Source organism: Gadus macrocephalus, chromosome 20, assembly GCF_031168955.1.
Source record: "Gadus macrocephalus chromosome 20, ASM3116895v1".
Classification (NCBI taxonomy): Eukaryota; Metazoa; Chordata; class Actinopteri; order Gadiformes; family Gadidae; genus Gadus; species Gadus macrocephalus.
This window is the reverse complement of record NC_082401.1, coordinates 3,546,533-3,561,990: the sequence shown is the minus strand read 5'-3', so window position 1 is coordinate 3,561,990 and position 15,458 is coordinate 3,546,533. Positions and strand designations below refer to the sequence as shown.

Here is a 15,458-nt window from a genome sequence, read left to right as displayed (position 1 = left end):
GTTTGTATTGTTTAACTTTTTTCTGTTTGTCTTTTTAGATAGTGCTTTAAAGCCTTAGTAGGCAATACGATTTAAAAAAAAATAATAATAATCCAAAAACAACATTATCTGTTTGGTTTAATCTCTTTTGTTGCATCTTTTTCCCTTTCCAACAACAAACAACACAATTATTCATTTCAATTGTGATTTCGAGGGCCTCATCGATTCAGTATCCACAGTATTCTCTCTCTCTCTCTCTTACTCTCTTACTCTCTCCCTCTCACTCTAACCCTCTCTCCCTTTCCCTCTACCTCTCTTTCCTCCAGGACGCCCAACATAGACCGCCTGGCTCTGGAAGGCGTGAAGCTGAGTCAACACATCGCGGCGGCTCCTCTGTGCACCCCGAGCCGTGCGGCGTTCCTGACCGGACGCTACGCACTGCGCTCAGGTAGAGCACAGGCACTCCTTTATGCTCCTCCTGAGGAGAGAGCTGCAGCCAGTTTCACACTCACCACTCACCGTTTTCCACTACTGCTCGAACTCACTGCTGCAGTTCTCTCTTGTGTCTGTTATAAAGCCGTAGACCCGTTTCACAAGAAGTCTTTGTCGGAGAAACACAGTTCATACCACTACGACTCTGGGTCTGCTCCTCTCATGTACCAGGGCAGCTAATGGTGAAGACACCACACATGGATTATGGACCGTGTGTGATATCTTCCCTAGTGTCTTCCCCTATAGACTTCCCTAGTCTATTGCCCGTGACCTGGTACATAAAGGAGCAGAACCACATTCAGTTGCAAAATCTTTTGCAATAATGAATTATGGTAAATTATTTCGTCATTGAATGGTATTGTGTGGTCTTGGAATCAAGATATTAACCTTTTGTGATGAACTGTTTTATAGTCGACTGTTGTTTTTCACCGTAAATAAATCAGGATGAAAAGATAGGCTCTTCAAATGATCAACGTATGAGGTGTGAAACAGAGAAAGGGAAAATGTCTGGGCATGTGGTTGAAACTTATAATGTGGTGTACTATAACATTTGATGTGCAATGATGGCGTTTATCCCGAGGTGATCCTAAAGTTGGTTTTGCCGCAGCTTTTAAATTGGTCAGCAAATCAAACCTCTGTAAATGGCAGTGTGGCACCCTGTGGCTGGGATGTAAAACGTATTCTTACATGTCATCAAGTACTAAAGTGAACAAGCAGCTCCAGGTGAAGCATTTGCATCTATGTAGAAGTGGTGAACATGTGAAGTTATATGAATGTATCAACAGTACGTTCTGATCAGGGGTTTGTTTCTCAAAAGCCTAGTTGCTAACTTCCTTAGCAACCTACCTCTTAGGGGCTCAAAGGTTAATAGGAAAGTGTTCCCCAAAACCATTTCACCTACATTGGAAGCTCTAAAGTTATTAAACTCCGTAGTACTAAGTAAGTTAAGGCTTTCTGACTGTTTCCCAACAACATAGTGTCTGGCTGAGCCCTTATTAGGTACTCACAAAGTGAAAAGGCATATTATATTAAATGGCTCTAGGGCTGTTAGGTCTACTCTATATTATGTCACACACTTCCTGGATATTCATGGTCACATGAGCAATTTCATTCTTCTTTGTATTTCTGGTGTCTGTAGCTTTAATGCAAATGAGCTGCTCCCCATTGACCAATTTGTTGCCGTTTGCGGTCTCCTGGAGCTCTATATCTATATAATATAATATCATAATAATAATAATAATATTGTATTTATATAATATTATATCTAATATCACGGCCAAAAGCTATGTGCGCCTCGGATGATATTATGAATCATAAAGACTGCGTCTGACGTCTCTGGTACTTCCACAACAAGTAAAGACTTGTAGTGGGGGTAATCTCGGCCGTGGTTGAGAAGAATTGGGGGAAACGAACTTTGGCCTTGACTCTCTGTAGTCCATATTGAACGACATGGAGGAGAAAGGGATTGCACTCCGGGAGCTGAGCTGCCGCCGAGATCCGCCGAAAATTAATTATTGATTAATCCTGTGGTCGCTCATTACTGTGAATGAATAAATGTCACTTGGAGAAGCAATATCACACTGGGGGTCATGCAGTTATGAATATCAGCAGTAATTGTTGGCGAGTAATGTCCAATGGCCTTTATATGTTGTCTGTTTTTGCCCTCTACTATGAATTTAATGTCTCCTCGAGGGAGTGGATAAGGACTAGCCTGGCATCGCGAGACCAATGCAAACTGCAAAAAGTCTGGGACCGCTCCCTTCATTTTCCATTTTCCAAGGGGAGTCGGTGTCCCCAACGGGGCAGACACAATGCCTCTGGGCGCCATTGGACAGGCCACCGGCCAATCGCATAACGCTTTAGTTGCAGTCGTTTGTTCTTCTTTCTGGAAGGAACTTGGAGTAGAGCCGCTGCTCCTCTGCTTAGAAAGGAGTCAGTTGAGGTGTTTCATCTGGTAAGGCTGCTCACTGGGCACCTCCCTGGGGAGGTGTTCCAAGCACGTCCAGTGGGGAGGAGACCTCGCGGAAGACCCAGGACTAGGTGGAGAGATGATATCTCAACACTGGCCTCCCCCCGTCAGAGCTAGTCAATGTGGACCAGGAAAGGGAAGTCTGGGGCCCCCTGCTAGAGCTCCTGCCCCGCGACCCGACCCCGGTAAAGTGGATTTGAAGATGAGGATGAGGATTGTTCTTCTTTTAGTGAAAATATACCGTCCACTTTGTTTAATACTGTCTCGATAACGGGATCGACAGACCGTTCTAGGTCAGCAGGAGCCAATTACATCCTCCATGGCACTCCTCTGGATTATCCTGCCTCATATTAGATAAACGGTTGTGTTTGGCCGTCTGTCTCGTACCGGTCTATGTGTCCGGTACGAGACAGGCCATCTGTTCCCAACTGGCCGAACAGGCGCTGCACTCTTTGGAATAACATCAGGCAGATGTGCACAGGCAAACCTTTTGACAGATAGACAGCTTCACACACATTCAATCATTCTAACCGAGAACCAGTTTGAGACTGATACTTTACATTTTTTCATTTGGTATTTTAACAGTCTGATGGTATTGACTGTCTGTGCATCTGTGAAAGTGTCTATTAGGAGTCCAAATTGCTAAATGCATATCAATATCTTTATCTGTCTAACGCAACATTGACCAATCAGATAATCGTATTATCCTTTTGATTGAGATGGGCTGTATGTATACGATTTGACTAAAACCACATTTGTGCGTGGGTAGCGTGGGTTGGAGGTAATGAATGGAATGGATAAAAATGTTTGGACAATTGCATAAATGTTAGACCAACAGGGCAAATTAGGCAGCTTTGTGTTAACACATTCACTGCCTCACTTAGATGAAAATGGACCCAACAGTATAAAACACAATCCAATACAATGTCAGGGATGTCAAAGTCACTATCTAAAATTATACCTTAAGACCACATGAGGTGATTGAGTGAGTAGGTCTTATCAATAAGAAACAATAGCTATTTTATAAATAAATCAATAACTTTGAAGAAGTGGGGTAAAAAGTAAATCCTTTTTTTAAATTGTTCTCTCAAGCAGGTGCTTTGTGCATACTTTATTTTCTATAAAGATCGGAAGCTTTTTAAAACTAAATTGCTATTTAGCAGATGTAGGGGCACTCCATTGACATAAGCAGTTTGTGGTCCTGATATCATCTACTGATCAGCAGAGCTGCAGCGAGTGTTACTGCAAGGGGTGGGGGGGGGGGGGTAGTTCAGTACTTATGAGCACTACGGATTAAAGGGTTTGGTATGCAATAGTCAACTGCATGGATCTGCATTCAAGCATGTTTCTATATTGATGCTATGTTGTGTTTGTTATGCGTCATGTGGGTTTGTGTCATATGCTCATGCTTGTGTGTGTACGTGCTCATATCATCTGTGTGTGTGTGTGTGTGTGTGTGTGTGTGTGTGTGTGTGTGTGTGTGTGTGTGTGTGTGTGTGTGTGTGTGTGTGTCCCAGGGCTGGCCAGTAGTGGTCGTGTGCCAGTGCTGCTGTTTCTGGCTGGGTCAGGGGGATTGCCCCCCACAGAGACCACCTTTGCAAAGCGGCTCCAGAAGCAGGGGTACACCACCGGCCTCGTGGGTAACAAGACCCTGATTACACCTAAATACATAAATATGTTGTCAGCGCATAATACTGTGCATGTCGTGAAATAAAGAGTCAGGGCTCTACTCACTCACTCACTCACTCACTCACTCACTCACTCACTCACTCACTCACTCACTCACTCACTCACTCACTCACCCTCTCTCTCCAGGTAAATGGCACCTGGGTGTGAACTGCGTGAGCAGGGGAGACCACTGCCACCACCCCAACCAGCATGGCTTCCACTACTTCTATGGCCTTCCCTTCACCCTGTTCAACAACTGTGTTCCCGGGCAGCCCGTTGACGTGCTGGCCGACGTGGAGCAGGTCCTCAGGAGCCTATCCCAGCTGCTGGGGCTCGCTCTGCTCACGCTGGTACGTGTGTGTGTCTGGTGGTGGTTAGGGTAATCAAGGGGACTTGACTAACAATGCCAATGACGCGTACCATGAACATAGGAGAAGTGTTCTTTGTGGATGAGGGAGGCACTTAAAAATAGTTCTTAGCATTGTGCAGCATCTTATCCTAGTCATCTTTGTTGTGTATGTGGAATGGGTTAACCTAGAGATCATTGTGCTTGGCACTTGGTTCTATGAACATCCTTACTGTACTGACAGAGATATATTGTTTCTCTTTCTTCTGACAAATACTACTTATTGTAAGTCGCTTTGGATGCCTAGTCATAGAGTGATGGTAGTAGTGCACCAGCAGCAAGGTCGTCAAATGGAATGACAAAAATATATATATTTCTATCCATTTCTATTACCTTGTTTATTATCAAAAAGAGGAATCGGCTTGCCCTTTTGTTTTTTTGCTATAAAAGGAAAATCTAAATGAGGATGTGCCATTCCATCCCAGGGCAGAGCGATGCCGGGGCGCACTGAGTGAGAGGTGAGAGACGGGGCGTGGGCTTGTGTTTGTGTGACTAAAGCGTCCCAGCGGCTTTGCACCCTGCAGCGCTTGGTTGGCACGGCGATGAGCAGTGAGGCAGAATGCAATTAGTATCTGCCTGCTCTGGCCCTCGCTATGATATCCAGTCATAGTGATGAGCTCCGCCCCCCGGTGGCGGGGCTGGTGGAGGAGCTGAGAGGGGGCCTGGTGGTGGAGCTGAGAGGGAGGCTGGTGGAGGAGCTGAGAGGGAGGCTGGTGGAGGAGCTGTGAGGGAGGCTGGTGGTGGAGCTGAGAGGGAGGCTGGTGGAGGAGCTGAGAGGGAGGCTGGTGGAGGAACAGTGAGAAGGGTTGGGGCTAAGATAGAGAACGCTGTGTGGGTTGGATGGGGAGGACTCCCTGGGGAGCAGCCGTTGGTTTCTTGAGGCCGGTGGTAAAAACAACATACAGAGGTGTGCATTGAATAAAATATTTCTCAGCTGCAAATTTATAATTTCCCTAAATTGTAATATTATCTGGCAAATTGGGACAGGAAAATATAAGTTTCCAACCCGCAATAAATGAGCATCCCATTTTCGGGTTCGTGTTTTTCACACGAACACACGAACACACGCACGTCGCACGCACGCACACACACACCTACACAATAGTTTATTATTGTTAATAAAAATGAATAATAACTACAATAGTTCATAATGTGTATCAATATAATTATGACAATTAAAACATTGTATTTTTCTATTTAAGTAAAACATCCGTCGATGTTGCAGCCTTAACTCCCATTGGTGCAACATGTCTTCCTCATGCAACACCACGAAGAAGCTCTTCAGCCTTTTCTGTGCTTTTCTAAATGCTGTGTGTGCTGACCCTCCTTGGGGGACTCGACCTGTGATAAGGGAATGTCACATCAAGGTCTGAAGAGCCGATGTCCCCGCGGCCATCAATCTCACCCTCTCCGGTCAGAGGAATGGTTTCTGTTCTGAACAGGATTGTTGGTGCGGGTTCCACTGCTTGCTTGAGACACTAAATTGGAATATCCATTTTTTGGTTTCTTATATGTTCACAAGCTTGTGTTTGCCAATGTTCTGCCTAAGCATGCCACTAAATCCAAGTTTCCACTGTTCTCCTCCTGCAGCCACTCAACCTGTAACAATCTGAGCCTGTCAGTGGCGCAAACTGCCCTTTCAGAGGGCGTGCATTGATTGGCTCTAATGCCCCTCAGGCTTACATACAGCTGCCGACGGGCTGAAGTGCCTAGCTCAATACCGTACAATTTTAGATAAATGTGTCTGCATGAGTGCCAACTAATGCAGGCAAAAAATAAGTGGAAGCATGGTAAAGTAGGGTCAAGGTTGAAATGGACGTGGCAGGCTAGAGTCCAGACTGATCCGTGAAGCGAAAAACAACGTAAGTTGATGTGATCAGAACGATCTGTTTAGTGAGATTCAACGTGAGGTCATGTGATCAGAACGATCTGTTTAGTGAAACACAACGTGAGGTCATGTGATCAGACTGATCCGTGGACAGAAACACAACGTGAGGTCATGTAATCAGACCGATCCATGGAACACAACCTGAGGTCATGCGATCAGAAGGGTCTCAAGGCTGCACCCCATGATGGAATCAGGGCTTCGGATAAACTCTGGGACCTGTGCAGCTTCCCCTGCTCCCCGGGTTGGACAGACGGGGCACAACCCAGCGGGACCACTGACAAGTCTTTAGCGCTGAAAAAATAAAAGATCAACCAAATCTGTTTTGAAAAGGTTAATCCTTTCTAAATGTCTTTGGCATTTCTGCAGCTTATCTGGACTGTTCACCCCTGTTGGGACGTGTGTGTCTCCTTGTGTCGCAGGTGGTGTGTAGTGTGTCGGGCTGTGTTTCTTATGGGGGTGTGTTTGGATTCCTGGTTCAGGTGTGTCTTCGTGCGCTGGGCCTCCTGAGTGTCAGCGTTGGTCTCCTGGTCGCGCTGACCTGCCTCACCGCTGGGGGGGTGGCTGTGTGGTACGTCCCCTTCTGCTTCCTGCAGACCTGGAACTGCATCGTCATGAGGAACCAGGAGGTGGTGGAGCAGCCGCTGGTGATGGAGACCCTGGCTGAGAGGATGCTGAACGAGGCCCAACACTTCATATCAAGGTAAACGTTCCAGGTATTAGTACATCTGTAGGACTAGTCAATAGAGAGCAACAGTGTGGTTCCAAAAGGAAAAATCCCATTCATTTTCTCCATAGTGATTTTGATTGAAGCCATAATGTCGTAACCTTCCAAAGTATACATACCACGTATACTTGAGTGGAATTTGTTCATGACGTCAAAATATAACACTTTGAATAAGCATAATAGGTCAAAGTTAGATCAAACTAATAGTGCATATATTTCATTTTAGAGGCCCATATGGCTACGCCACTGCTTTGTTCCAGGCTTAAAACTCTTTATATAACGATTTTATGAAATGTCAATGGAGAAAATAAATGGGAAATTTACTTCTGGAACCATAACTGTTTAATAAAGCGGTCACTGTTGCGCTCTATCAATATCATTTAAGTTTCATATTTTCGATTTTCTTAAATTTATGAGCACTATAGAGAGTACTAGGCAATGTAGGCTCCTCAAGTAATAAGCCATGGACATGTTTAATCAGGATGAATTTTTTAAGTGATTTATAATTCTCTCCGCAGGAATGCCCATCAGCCGTTTCTCCTCTTCTTTTCATTGGCTCACGTTCACACGCCACTCTTCAATAGCCCCGCCTTCGCTGGCAAAAGTCGCCACGGTGTCTATGGTGACAATGTTGAGGAAATGGACTGGATTATAGGTGTGTGTGTGATTGTGTTTGTGGAAATGTCTTGTTTCTCAGATGAGGGGTCATCCACATTTGATGCAGTGAAGTCTGCCATAATATGTACTGCAATCTTGTTTAAACTAACCGCCCAGTGTAACCTTATCCTCTGTGGCGGTCAGACAGGTGAAGTAATTTATGGATGCTCAAAGCGCTGCTACATTAGCCTGGCCGCTTTAACACTCACACCATCAAGCCAACCTCAGGTCAAATAAAGATGATGGCAGAGGTTCCCATACATCATTTTAGTGGGATTTGATGCATATTCCTGACGTAAGTTGGAGATGCAGAGGGAAAGAAAGTGATATGAATATTAGAAGCTCCTGTTTACAACATGCACAAATCATTCTACCTAATGCAAGTTCTGGCCCCGTTTCAAGACATATTTGTGATAAATATGGAATTTATATGGGCCTCTAAATGTCTGAGGTTACCTCTCCTGTGCAGGTCAAGTGACGGAGACGGTTGATTCACTGGGGCTGGCCAACAACACCATGATGTACTTCACCTCAGACCACGGCGGACACATAGAAGACCCGCAACGGGGCGGCTGGAACGGGATTTATAAAGGTGAGGCTTCAGAATGGAACAGTTTTTATAAAGGTGAGGCTACCCAAAGGAACAGTTTTTATAAAGGTGGGGAATCCCAATGGAACAGTTTTTATAAAGACGGTGCTTCCCAATGGAACAGCTTTTATTAAGGTGAGGCTTCCCAATGGAACAGTTTTTCTAAGGGTGAGGCTTCAGAATGGAACAGTTTTTGTAAAGGTGAGGCTTCAGAATGGAACAGTTTTTATAAAGGTGAGACTTCCCAACGGTATCTGTAAGGTGAGGTTTGTGGGTTATAAAGCTCTTCTCTGCTTTCTGTCCGTATTCAGAAGGGAACACCAAAGCAGAAGAGACAGAGGTTCTAGATTTTAGTTTGTGGCAAAATCTTAAGACACTTTGAGGCCTATAAAGCAGAATTTACAAAGAATTATAGAAATTGCAATCAACTTAAGATAAAAAAGAACATAAATTATAAAATCTTAACTGACTGCTGTGCAATTTCTCTTTGTGTTATTGAACTACTAATTCAACCTTTAAATAATACTTCTAATGAATAGAATAAAATAAACTTCAATGGATCAGCTGACTTTAACCCTGGGTTCAGTTCTCCTGCAGGGGGGCACATCTCTTCAGCAAGAGAGCCCTGAAACAATTATACAGACAAAAAATATCACAAAAGACCCTACAAACCTAGACTCATCAATCAACGTGTTCACCAATATTGACACGGTTAACAGCAAATAACCTTTAAAAGCCTCTCAAAGGATGAGTACTTGAGTTTCTGACTTTGCTCGCCTCAGAGTTAGGGAGCATTATAACTCAATGCAGATTCCCCTATTTCTGTCTTTGTATGAGGATGTTAGGAGCCATCCAGACATCAGAACTAGTGTTGTGTGTGATACATATGAATTGTCCTGAGATAAATATGCATAAGTGGGAGTGCATTGAATGCAGATGTGCCTTGCAGTGGCTCTCTTGTCCTCTGGCAGTACACATGTGTCTGTGTTACTGTAAACCGGCTGTTGGTGTCATCACCAGTCATCTGTCATCAGCACACCACCGCAGCACGCTAGCAGGGGGAAGCTTACCCCCTCTCTCTGTCCCTGCAGGGGGCAAGGCCATGGGGGGTTGGGAGGGGGGGATCCGGGTCCCGGGTATTTTCCGCTGGCCGGGAAGGCTGCCGGCGGGCCGGGTGGTTGACCAGCCCACCAGCCTCATGGACCTGTACCCCACCCTCAGGCACCTGGCCCAGGACACGGAGGCGGACAGGTAGGAGGGGGGGGTGAGAAAGGGTTAGATCACTGTTGTATTATTGATTAAACCGCTCAACGCTCACCAGATTCCTCATTTCTCATCTATTTTCTAATAACTTTATAAAGACTTTAGTTGTGCTACTATTGTACCTCTGCCTATTTGGACCGATTGCACTTATTACCGTCTCTGGAAAGAGGCGTTTTACCTGGCCCTCAGAGAGGATCGGGTTAGTGGGTGTAGTAAGGGGTAGAGGTGTTTTACCTGGTAGAGAGGGTGGGGTTAGTGGGTGTAGTTAGATGTAGAGGTGTTTTACCTGGTAGAGATGGTGGGGTTACTAGGTGTAGTTAGGTGTAGAGGTGTTTTACCAGGTGGAGAGGGTGGGGTTAGTGGGTATAGTTAGATGGTGTAGAGGTGTTTTACCTGGTAGAGATGGTGGGGTTACTAGGTGTAGTTAGGTGTAGAGGTGTTTTACCTGGTAGAGAGGGTGGGGTTAGTGGGTATAGTTAGATGTAGAGGTGTTTTACCAGGTAGAGAGGGTGGGGTTAGTGGGTGTAGTTAGATGTAGAGGTGTTTTACCTGGTAGAGAGGGTGGGGTTAGTGGGTGTAGTTAGGTGTAGAGGTGTTTTACCTGGTAGAGAGGGTGGGGTTAGTAGGTGTAGTTAGGTGTAGAGGTGTTTTACCTGATAGAGAGGGTGGGGTTAGTGGGTGTAGTTAGATGGTGTAGAGGTGTTTTTATCGAAGAAAAGGACCAATAAAAGCAGATCTGACCTGACAAGGGGGTAATGGCGGCTGATTTGCAATGAACGGATGAGCATTATTCAGCCTCTGAGCAGGGCACCATGAGGGGAGCGGGGGTCTTCACCACGCTGTGTTGTGTCCCCTCAGGCCGCTGGACGGCCATGACCTCATGCCGCTGCTGGAGGGGCGGAGCCGGCGCTCGGAGCACCAGTTCATGTTCCACTACTGCGGCAGCTACCTCCACGCCGTGCGCTGGCAGCCCCCTGACTGTGAGTCCCTCCCTCCCACTCAGAGGACACCAGCCTCAGCCCCGCTCGGGCCCTGAGGTCGGGGCCGTGGTCCCGACAGAGCCTAACACCGTAGCCATGAGCTTGCTAGGAGCCAGGATGAATGACTAAGGTCAAGGGTCATGTAAGGGCAGCCGCTGTGATTTGAAGTGATAATCGGAGAATGAGAAAGTTCATTATTTATCATGAATAACTATTTCTGTCATTCTTCGACCTCGCCAGATAAAAAAATTAAATATTAAAATCATATAAGTAATAAAATGCCCTTTATTGAAGAAACAAAGCAGGTTGCTGGTGTAAATCCCCTGAGGAGCTGTGGTCTCCAGCCATAAAGCCTATTTGTCCTTGTCTCCAGGCGACTCCGTCTTCAAGGTTCACTACGTCACGCCCGTCTTCTCCCCGGCGGGCACGGGCGGCTGCTCCGACCAGGAGTTCTGCTCCTGTTACGGCGATCAAGTGACCTCCCACGACCCCCCGCTGGTCTACAACCTCCTCCATGACCCCACCGAGTCCCGCCCCCTCAGCCCCGCCAACGAGCGCAGATTCGCCGAGGTCCTGCGGCGCGTGGACGAGATTGTGGCGGTACACCGGGGCACCCTGAACGAGGGCCCTGTGACCGGGGGGCCCCGGACTAAGGGCCCCGAGCACGGCGTCCCCAACCAGATGTCCTGGGACCACATCCTGTGGAAGCCCTGGTTACAGCCGTGCTGCGGGACCTTCCCCTTCTGCGGCTGCCAGGACAACTCCCGGCCCCCCGGGTGAAGACGGACTCTCATTGGCCAGCTCGGATGACATGTGACAGCCTGGGAGCTTGTGAAGCATGTCTATTGCCGCTTTTCCACCGCACATGTAGCTCGACTCGACACGACACGACTCGACACGGTAGCAGCACGGGTGCTTTTCCACCGCAAAAAGTACCTCCTGGACGTGGGCGGGGTCGGCTGCGCGAAAGGGCAGTGACGTATTTGTGTACGCGACGCAAACAACACATACGCAACCCACACATGGACAGAACCCACATAACAACAATGGAGGACATCGATCACATTACTATTATTAGCTGGCATGTTGAAGAAGTTGGAGAAGTGGAACATGTTGGCTGCGGCGCTGCTATGGATGTTACCAGCATGGTTGCCATGTCGCTCTCGTGACTTCGTCACACTCTCTGGCCAATCAGTCGCCGGCCGTCTGCCGACGTCACCTTTTAGCATCGGCTCAGCTCACTTGGAACCTAGAGCGAGTAGGTACTAGAAAAAGCAGCCACTTCAGGTACCAGATACCATGGTACCGCGGTGGAAACGCAAAAAATGCGAGCTGAGTCGAGTCGTGTCGAGTCGTGTCGAGCTGGTACCATGCAGTGGAAAAGCGGCATATGTGGCCTTGTGGTCCGTTCATGTTTGCAAACAATGGGCTGAGCGCAGACAAGCGCACACACGCAAATACGTACACCTGTATGTGAACGCACACACACCCGTATGCTGAGGATGCAGAGTTGACAACCAGTTGATTAGTCTGCAAGAAAGCAGATGGGAAAATGTCATGACGTTTCGGGCAAAAAAAATAGAAATGTGTTAAATTGATGCATTTATATGAAACTAACGAAATATAAAATAATTGTATAAATACTATGAATAATTATAATTTGTCATGTATTCATTATTATATTTTATTCTACTTCATTTAAGAATGCTCGATTCTGATTGGCTGGGAGGGGTGCATTAATCCGGCATATTTCCCGCTGACTTGTCGGTTCTACCAGAGTGGTAGATATAAATGTCTATGGATATAACCAGAGCTATAGAGAGAGAGAGTTGCGACACGCTATGATCTCGCCGACAGGGTGGTCACGTGGTTGTCACGTGGTTCATGTAAGCCTCAATCGTTCCAAACACGCCGCGCTTTCAATGTTATTCTATGGGACGACAGTAGAGATTTCAATATTAAAGGTTGGGTATGCAATTTGCGAAACGCCAGCAGATTTTGAAAACACACAACTCAAATGGTCCTACCCCCTCTCCTTCAACGCTGACTCTGACTCCACCCATTCCAAGTACCTGGACGCGCAATCATGCACGAGCGCGAACAGAGATGCGCGAGAGCGAGCCAGGCTAGCGTAGGTTTTCGTTTAACAACATGGCACTACATTCAGCTGTAAGTTGCACCCAGTACCGCGGGAAGTAGGGGTGCTGGGGGTGCTGCAACACCCCCTGTCCGAGGCCCTGTCTTATCACAGAAAACGATCATTTCTAAAAACTCCGGCCAAAGTGGAGATTTCTGAAAACGCCGGTTATGTGTTGTCGTGTCAACGGGGAGAAACGGGATTTTAGGTTCTGAAGCGTCACATTATGCACCAGGAAATGCTTAACGTCATGTGAGCGCCCGCTGTACCGTATTGGTCCGAATATAAACACAAACCCCATTGTAAGACGACCTATATTTGGAAAAAAGATTTGAAGACCAGATCTTGTTTTTATGAATAAATAAATTGTATTCATTGAAATAATATACGAAAATAAAAAGGCATAGAATAAAACACTGCATTGCCACTAAACAGTAGTGCAAATAGGCCGTACTGATGTGTACACCAAAGACTATTCCTGACACTCCTCTGCCCCGCTGTGTTCGCTCTGGCTGTGGTCGCTCCGAACTGTTTCGGCCCGTGGCAAAGCGAGTCATCCTCGCTGCTGTCCAAGGCATTTTGAGACGCAGCATTTTTTTAATGCTCATATGACCTAGTGCTGAAAAAAGGTTACATGAAAAAGTGTGAGGGTAGCGGTGGTGCGCTAAACTTGTTCTGTGAGCAGCTGGATGTGAACCATGGTGTGAAGAAAGTGAACACAACGATCGATTTTCAACTGTGCGCGCATGCACTGGTGTAATAGAGTGGCGAAGTCACGCCCCTTCCGGTAGGGCTCATGGGACCTATGAGATCGAAAAATATGAATGGGTGTCAATGGAGAGAAAATAATTATTTTCTGGTCCCGGTCTTTATATGCCCTGGATTACACATATGTTGTTTGTGGATTTAAAGGATAATTTTTCATGCAAAGAGTTCGACCGTTTATTGTGCAATTGTTCAGGCTGTAGAGAAAACACAACGAGAAAGACTACACGGCTCGTATGTGACGTCACGCTCCCTGCGACTGGCGTGGAGAAGACCGACAATCTTCCCATCGGCATAACTGAAACTCTGCACGTGCCCCGACTTATAATGGTTTTCACCTCTTTCGATGCTTTTATCCTCCCCTTGGAAAAAGCGGTGAAGTGGGGCAGAGAGATCGCCATCTCTGTGCCGAGTTCCAAGGGCGGGTGTGGTGACGTATATCATATGCGTCGAGAGCAGCGAAGAGCTGTAGTTCACAAAGCGGCCTCACATAAAACCTAAAATAATCAAACTTCTTCACGAACATTTTTAGTTTTCTTTGCATGAAAAATTATCATTTAAATCCATAAACAACATATGTGTAATCCAGGGCATATAAAGACTGGGACCAGAAAATAATTATTTTCTCTCCATTGACACCCATTCATATTTTTCGATCTCATAGGTCCCATGAGCCCTACCGGAAGGGGCGTGACTTCGCCACTCTATTGAGCTGGGCTGCTATATATCTTTTTTTATCAATGTAAAGGTGCGAACACACCAAGCGCGTACCTCGCGTACCATGTACGCGCGTAATGCAGCTAAAATGTTGCTTGACCATTTTGTGTCAAAAATGGTCAGATACGCGCGTACGCATACGCACGTAGATGAGACCGCCCAAAACTCCCCCCCCCCCCCCCCAGCCTGTGGCTGCGCTGGATTTAGGAGTCCGAGGAAGGAAACCCAAACGCCGCCGTGTTTGGGTGGATGATAGAGCTTGGATCGGGTTAGATTAAATAATCTCGGATATAAATAACAATAATCGGGTTCAATAACTTCACATGGTGTGTTTCCAGCATTCGTAGTGTTGATCAGCAGAGAAATAGTCCGCCAAGACGTTGAGGTTGCTTAGCAATCAGAGACTCTGTCCATGCAAGTGAACGGAGCGTTCCCTCTTCGTCATAACTATCAAACCAAACATCCTTCACATTCACCGAGCGAACATTATGAAAGTAAAATGCACATTTCTCGCTAAAAATGTTTCCATAAAAGCATTTAATGGCGTAACTATGTTACTATTTCCACACAGAATAAAGAAAGATGTCGGCCGTATGCTTCTGTCCAAGCTCACTACTCTCTGCCAGTGACATCGGGTCAAGCTCAACGCTGATTGGCTATTGCGGCGCGTATGAGCGTAAAGGTACGGCCACACCAAACGCGTTACCTGCGTACCACGCGTATAAAATCGGCAATTTTTCCATAGGGAAGCATTGGTTTACGCGCGTATGAGGTGCGTACACGCGTATCATGCGTACCAAGCAACATTTTACTCGCTGTAGGGGCGTATGAGGCGCGTACATATACGTGCGTATATATACGCGCGTACATATACGCGCGTACATATACGCGCGTACATGTACGCGAGGAGTTCAAAATTTTTTACTTTTTACGCTCATACGCGCCGCAATAGCCAATCAGCGTTGAGCTTGACCCGACGTCACTGGCAGAGAGTAGTGAGCTTGGACAGAAGCATACGGCCGACATCTTTCTTTATTCTGTGTGGAAATAGTAACATAGTTACGCCATTAAATGCTTTTATGGAAACATTTTTAGCGAGAAATGTGCATTTTACTTTCATAATGTTCGCTCGGTGAATGTGAAGGATGTTTGGTTTGATAGTTATGACGAAGAGGGAACGCTCCGTTCACTTGCATGGACAGAGTCTCTGGTTACTAAGCAACC

At 46.4% G+C, this 15,458-nt stretch overlaps 1 protein-coding gene across 2 annotated transcripts in view; it reads left to right on the top strand.

Moving 5' to 3' along the window:
• The window catches only part of LOC132448493 (arylsulfatase D-like), a 31,013-nt gene extending 18,739 nt beyond the window's left edge, over positions 1-12,274 (top strand). For both annotated transcript variants that reach the window (XM_060039856.1, XM_060039854.1), the window contains exons 3-11: positions 306-427; positions 3,958-4,080; positions 4,256-4,458; positions 6,882-7,102; positions 7,645-7,781; positions 8,253-8,375; positions 9,464-9,623; positions 10,494-10,615; positions 10,989-12,274. In XM_060039856.1, the coding sequence (XP_059895839.1) occupies positions 306-427; positions 3,958-4,080; positions 4,256-4,458; positions 6,882-7,102; positions 7,645-7,781; positions 8,253-8,375; positions 9,464-9,623; positions 10,494-10,615; positions 10,989-11,395 (1,618 nt within the window). In that variant the 3' untranslated portion in view covers positions 11,396-12,274. The remainder of the gene's footprint in view (positions 1-305; positions 428-3,957; positions 4,081-4,255; positions 4,459-6,881; positions 7,103-7,644; positions 7,782-8,252; positions 8,376-9,463; positions 9,624-10,493; positions 10,616-10,988) is intronic.
• Positions 12,275-15,458: the final 3,184 nt, after the last annotated feature.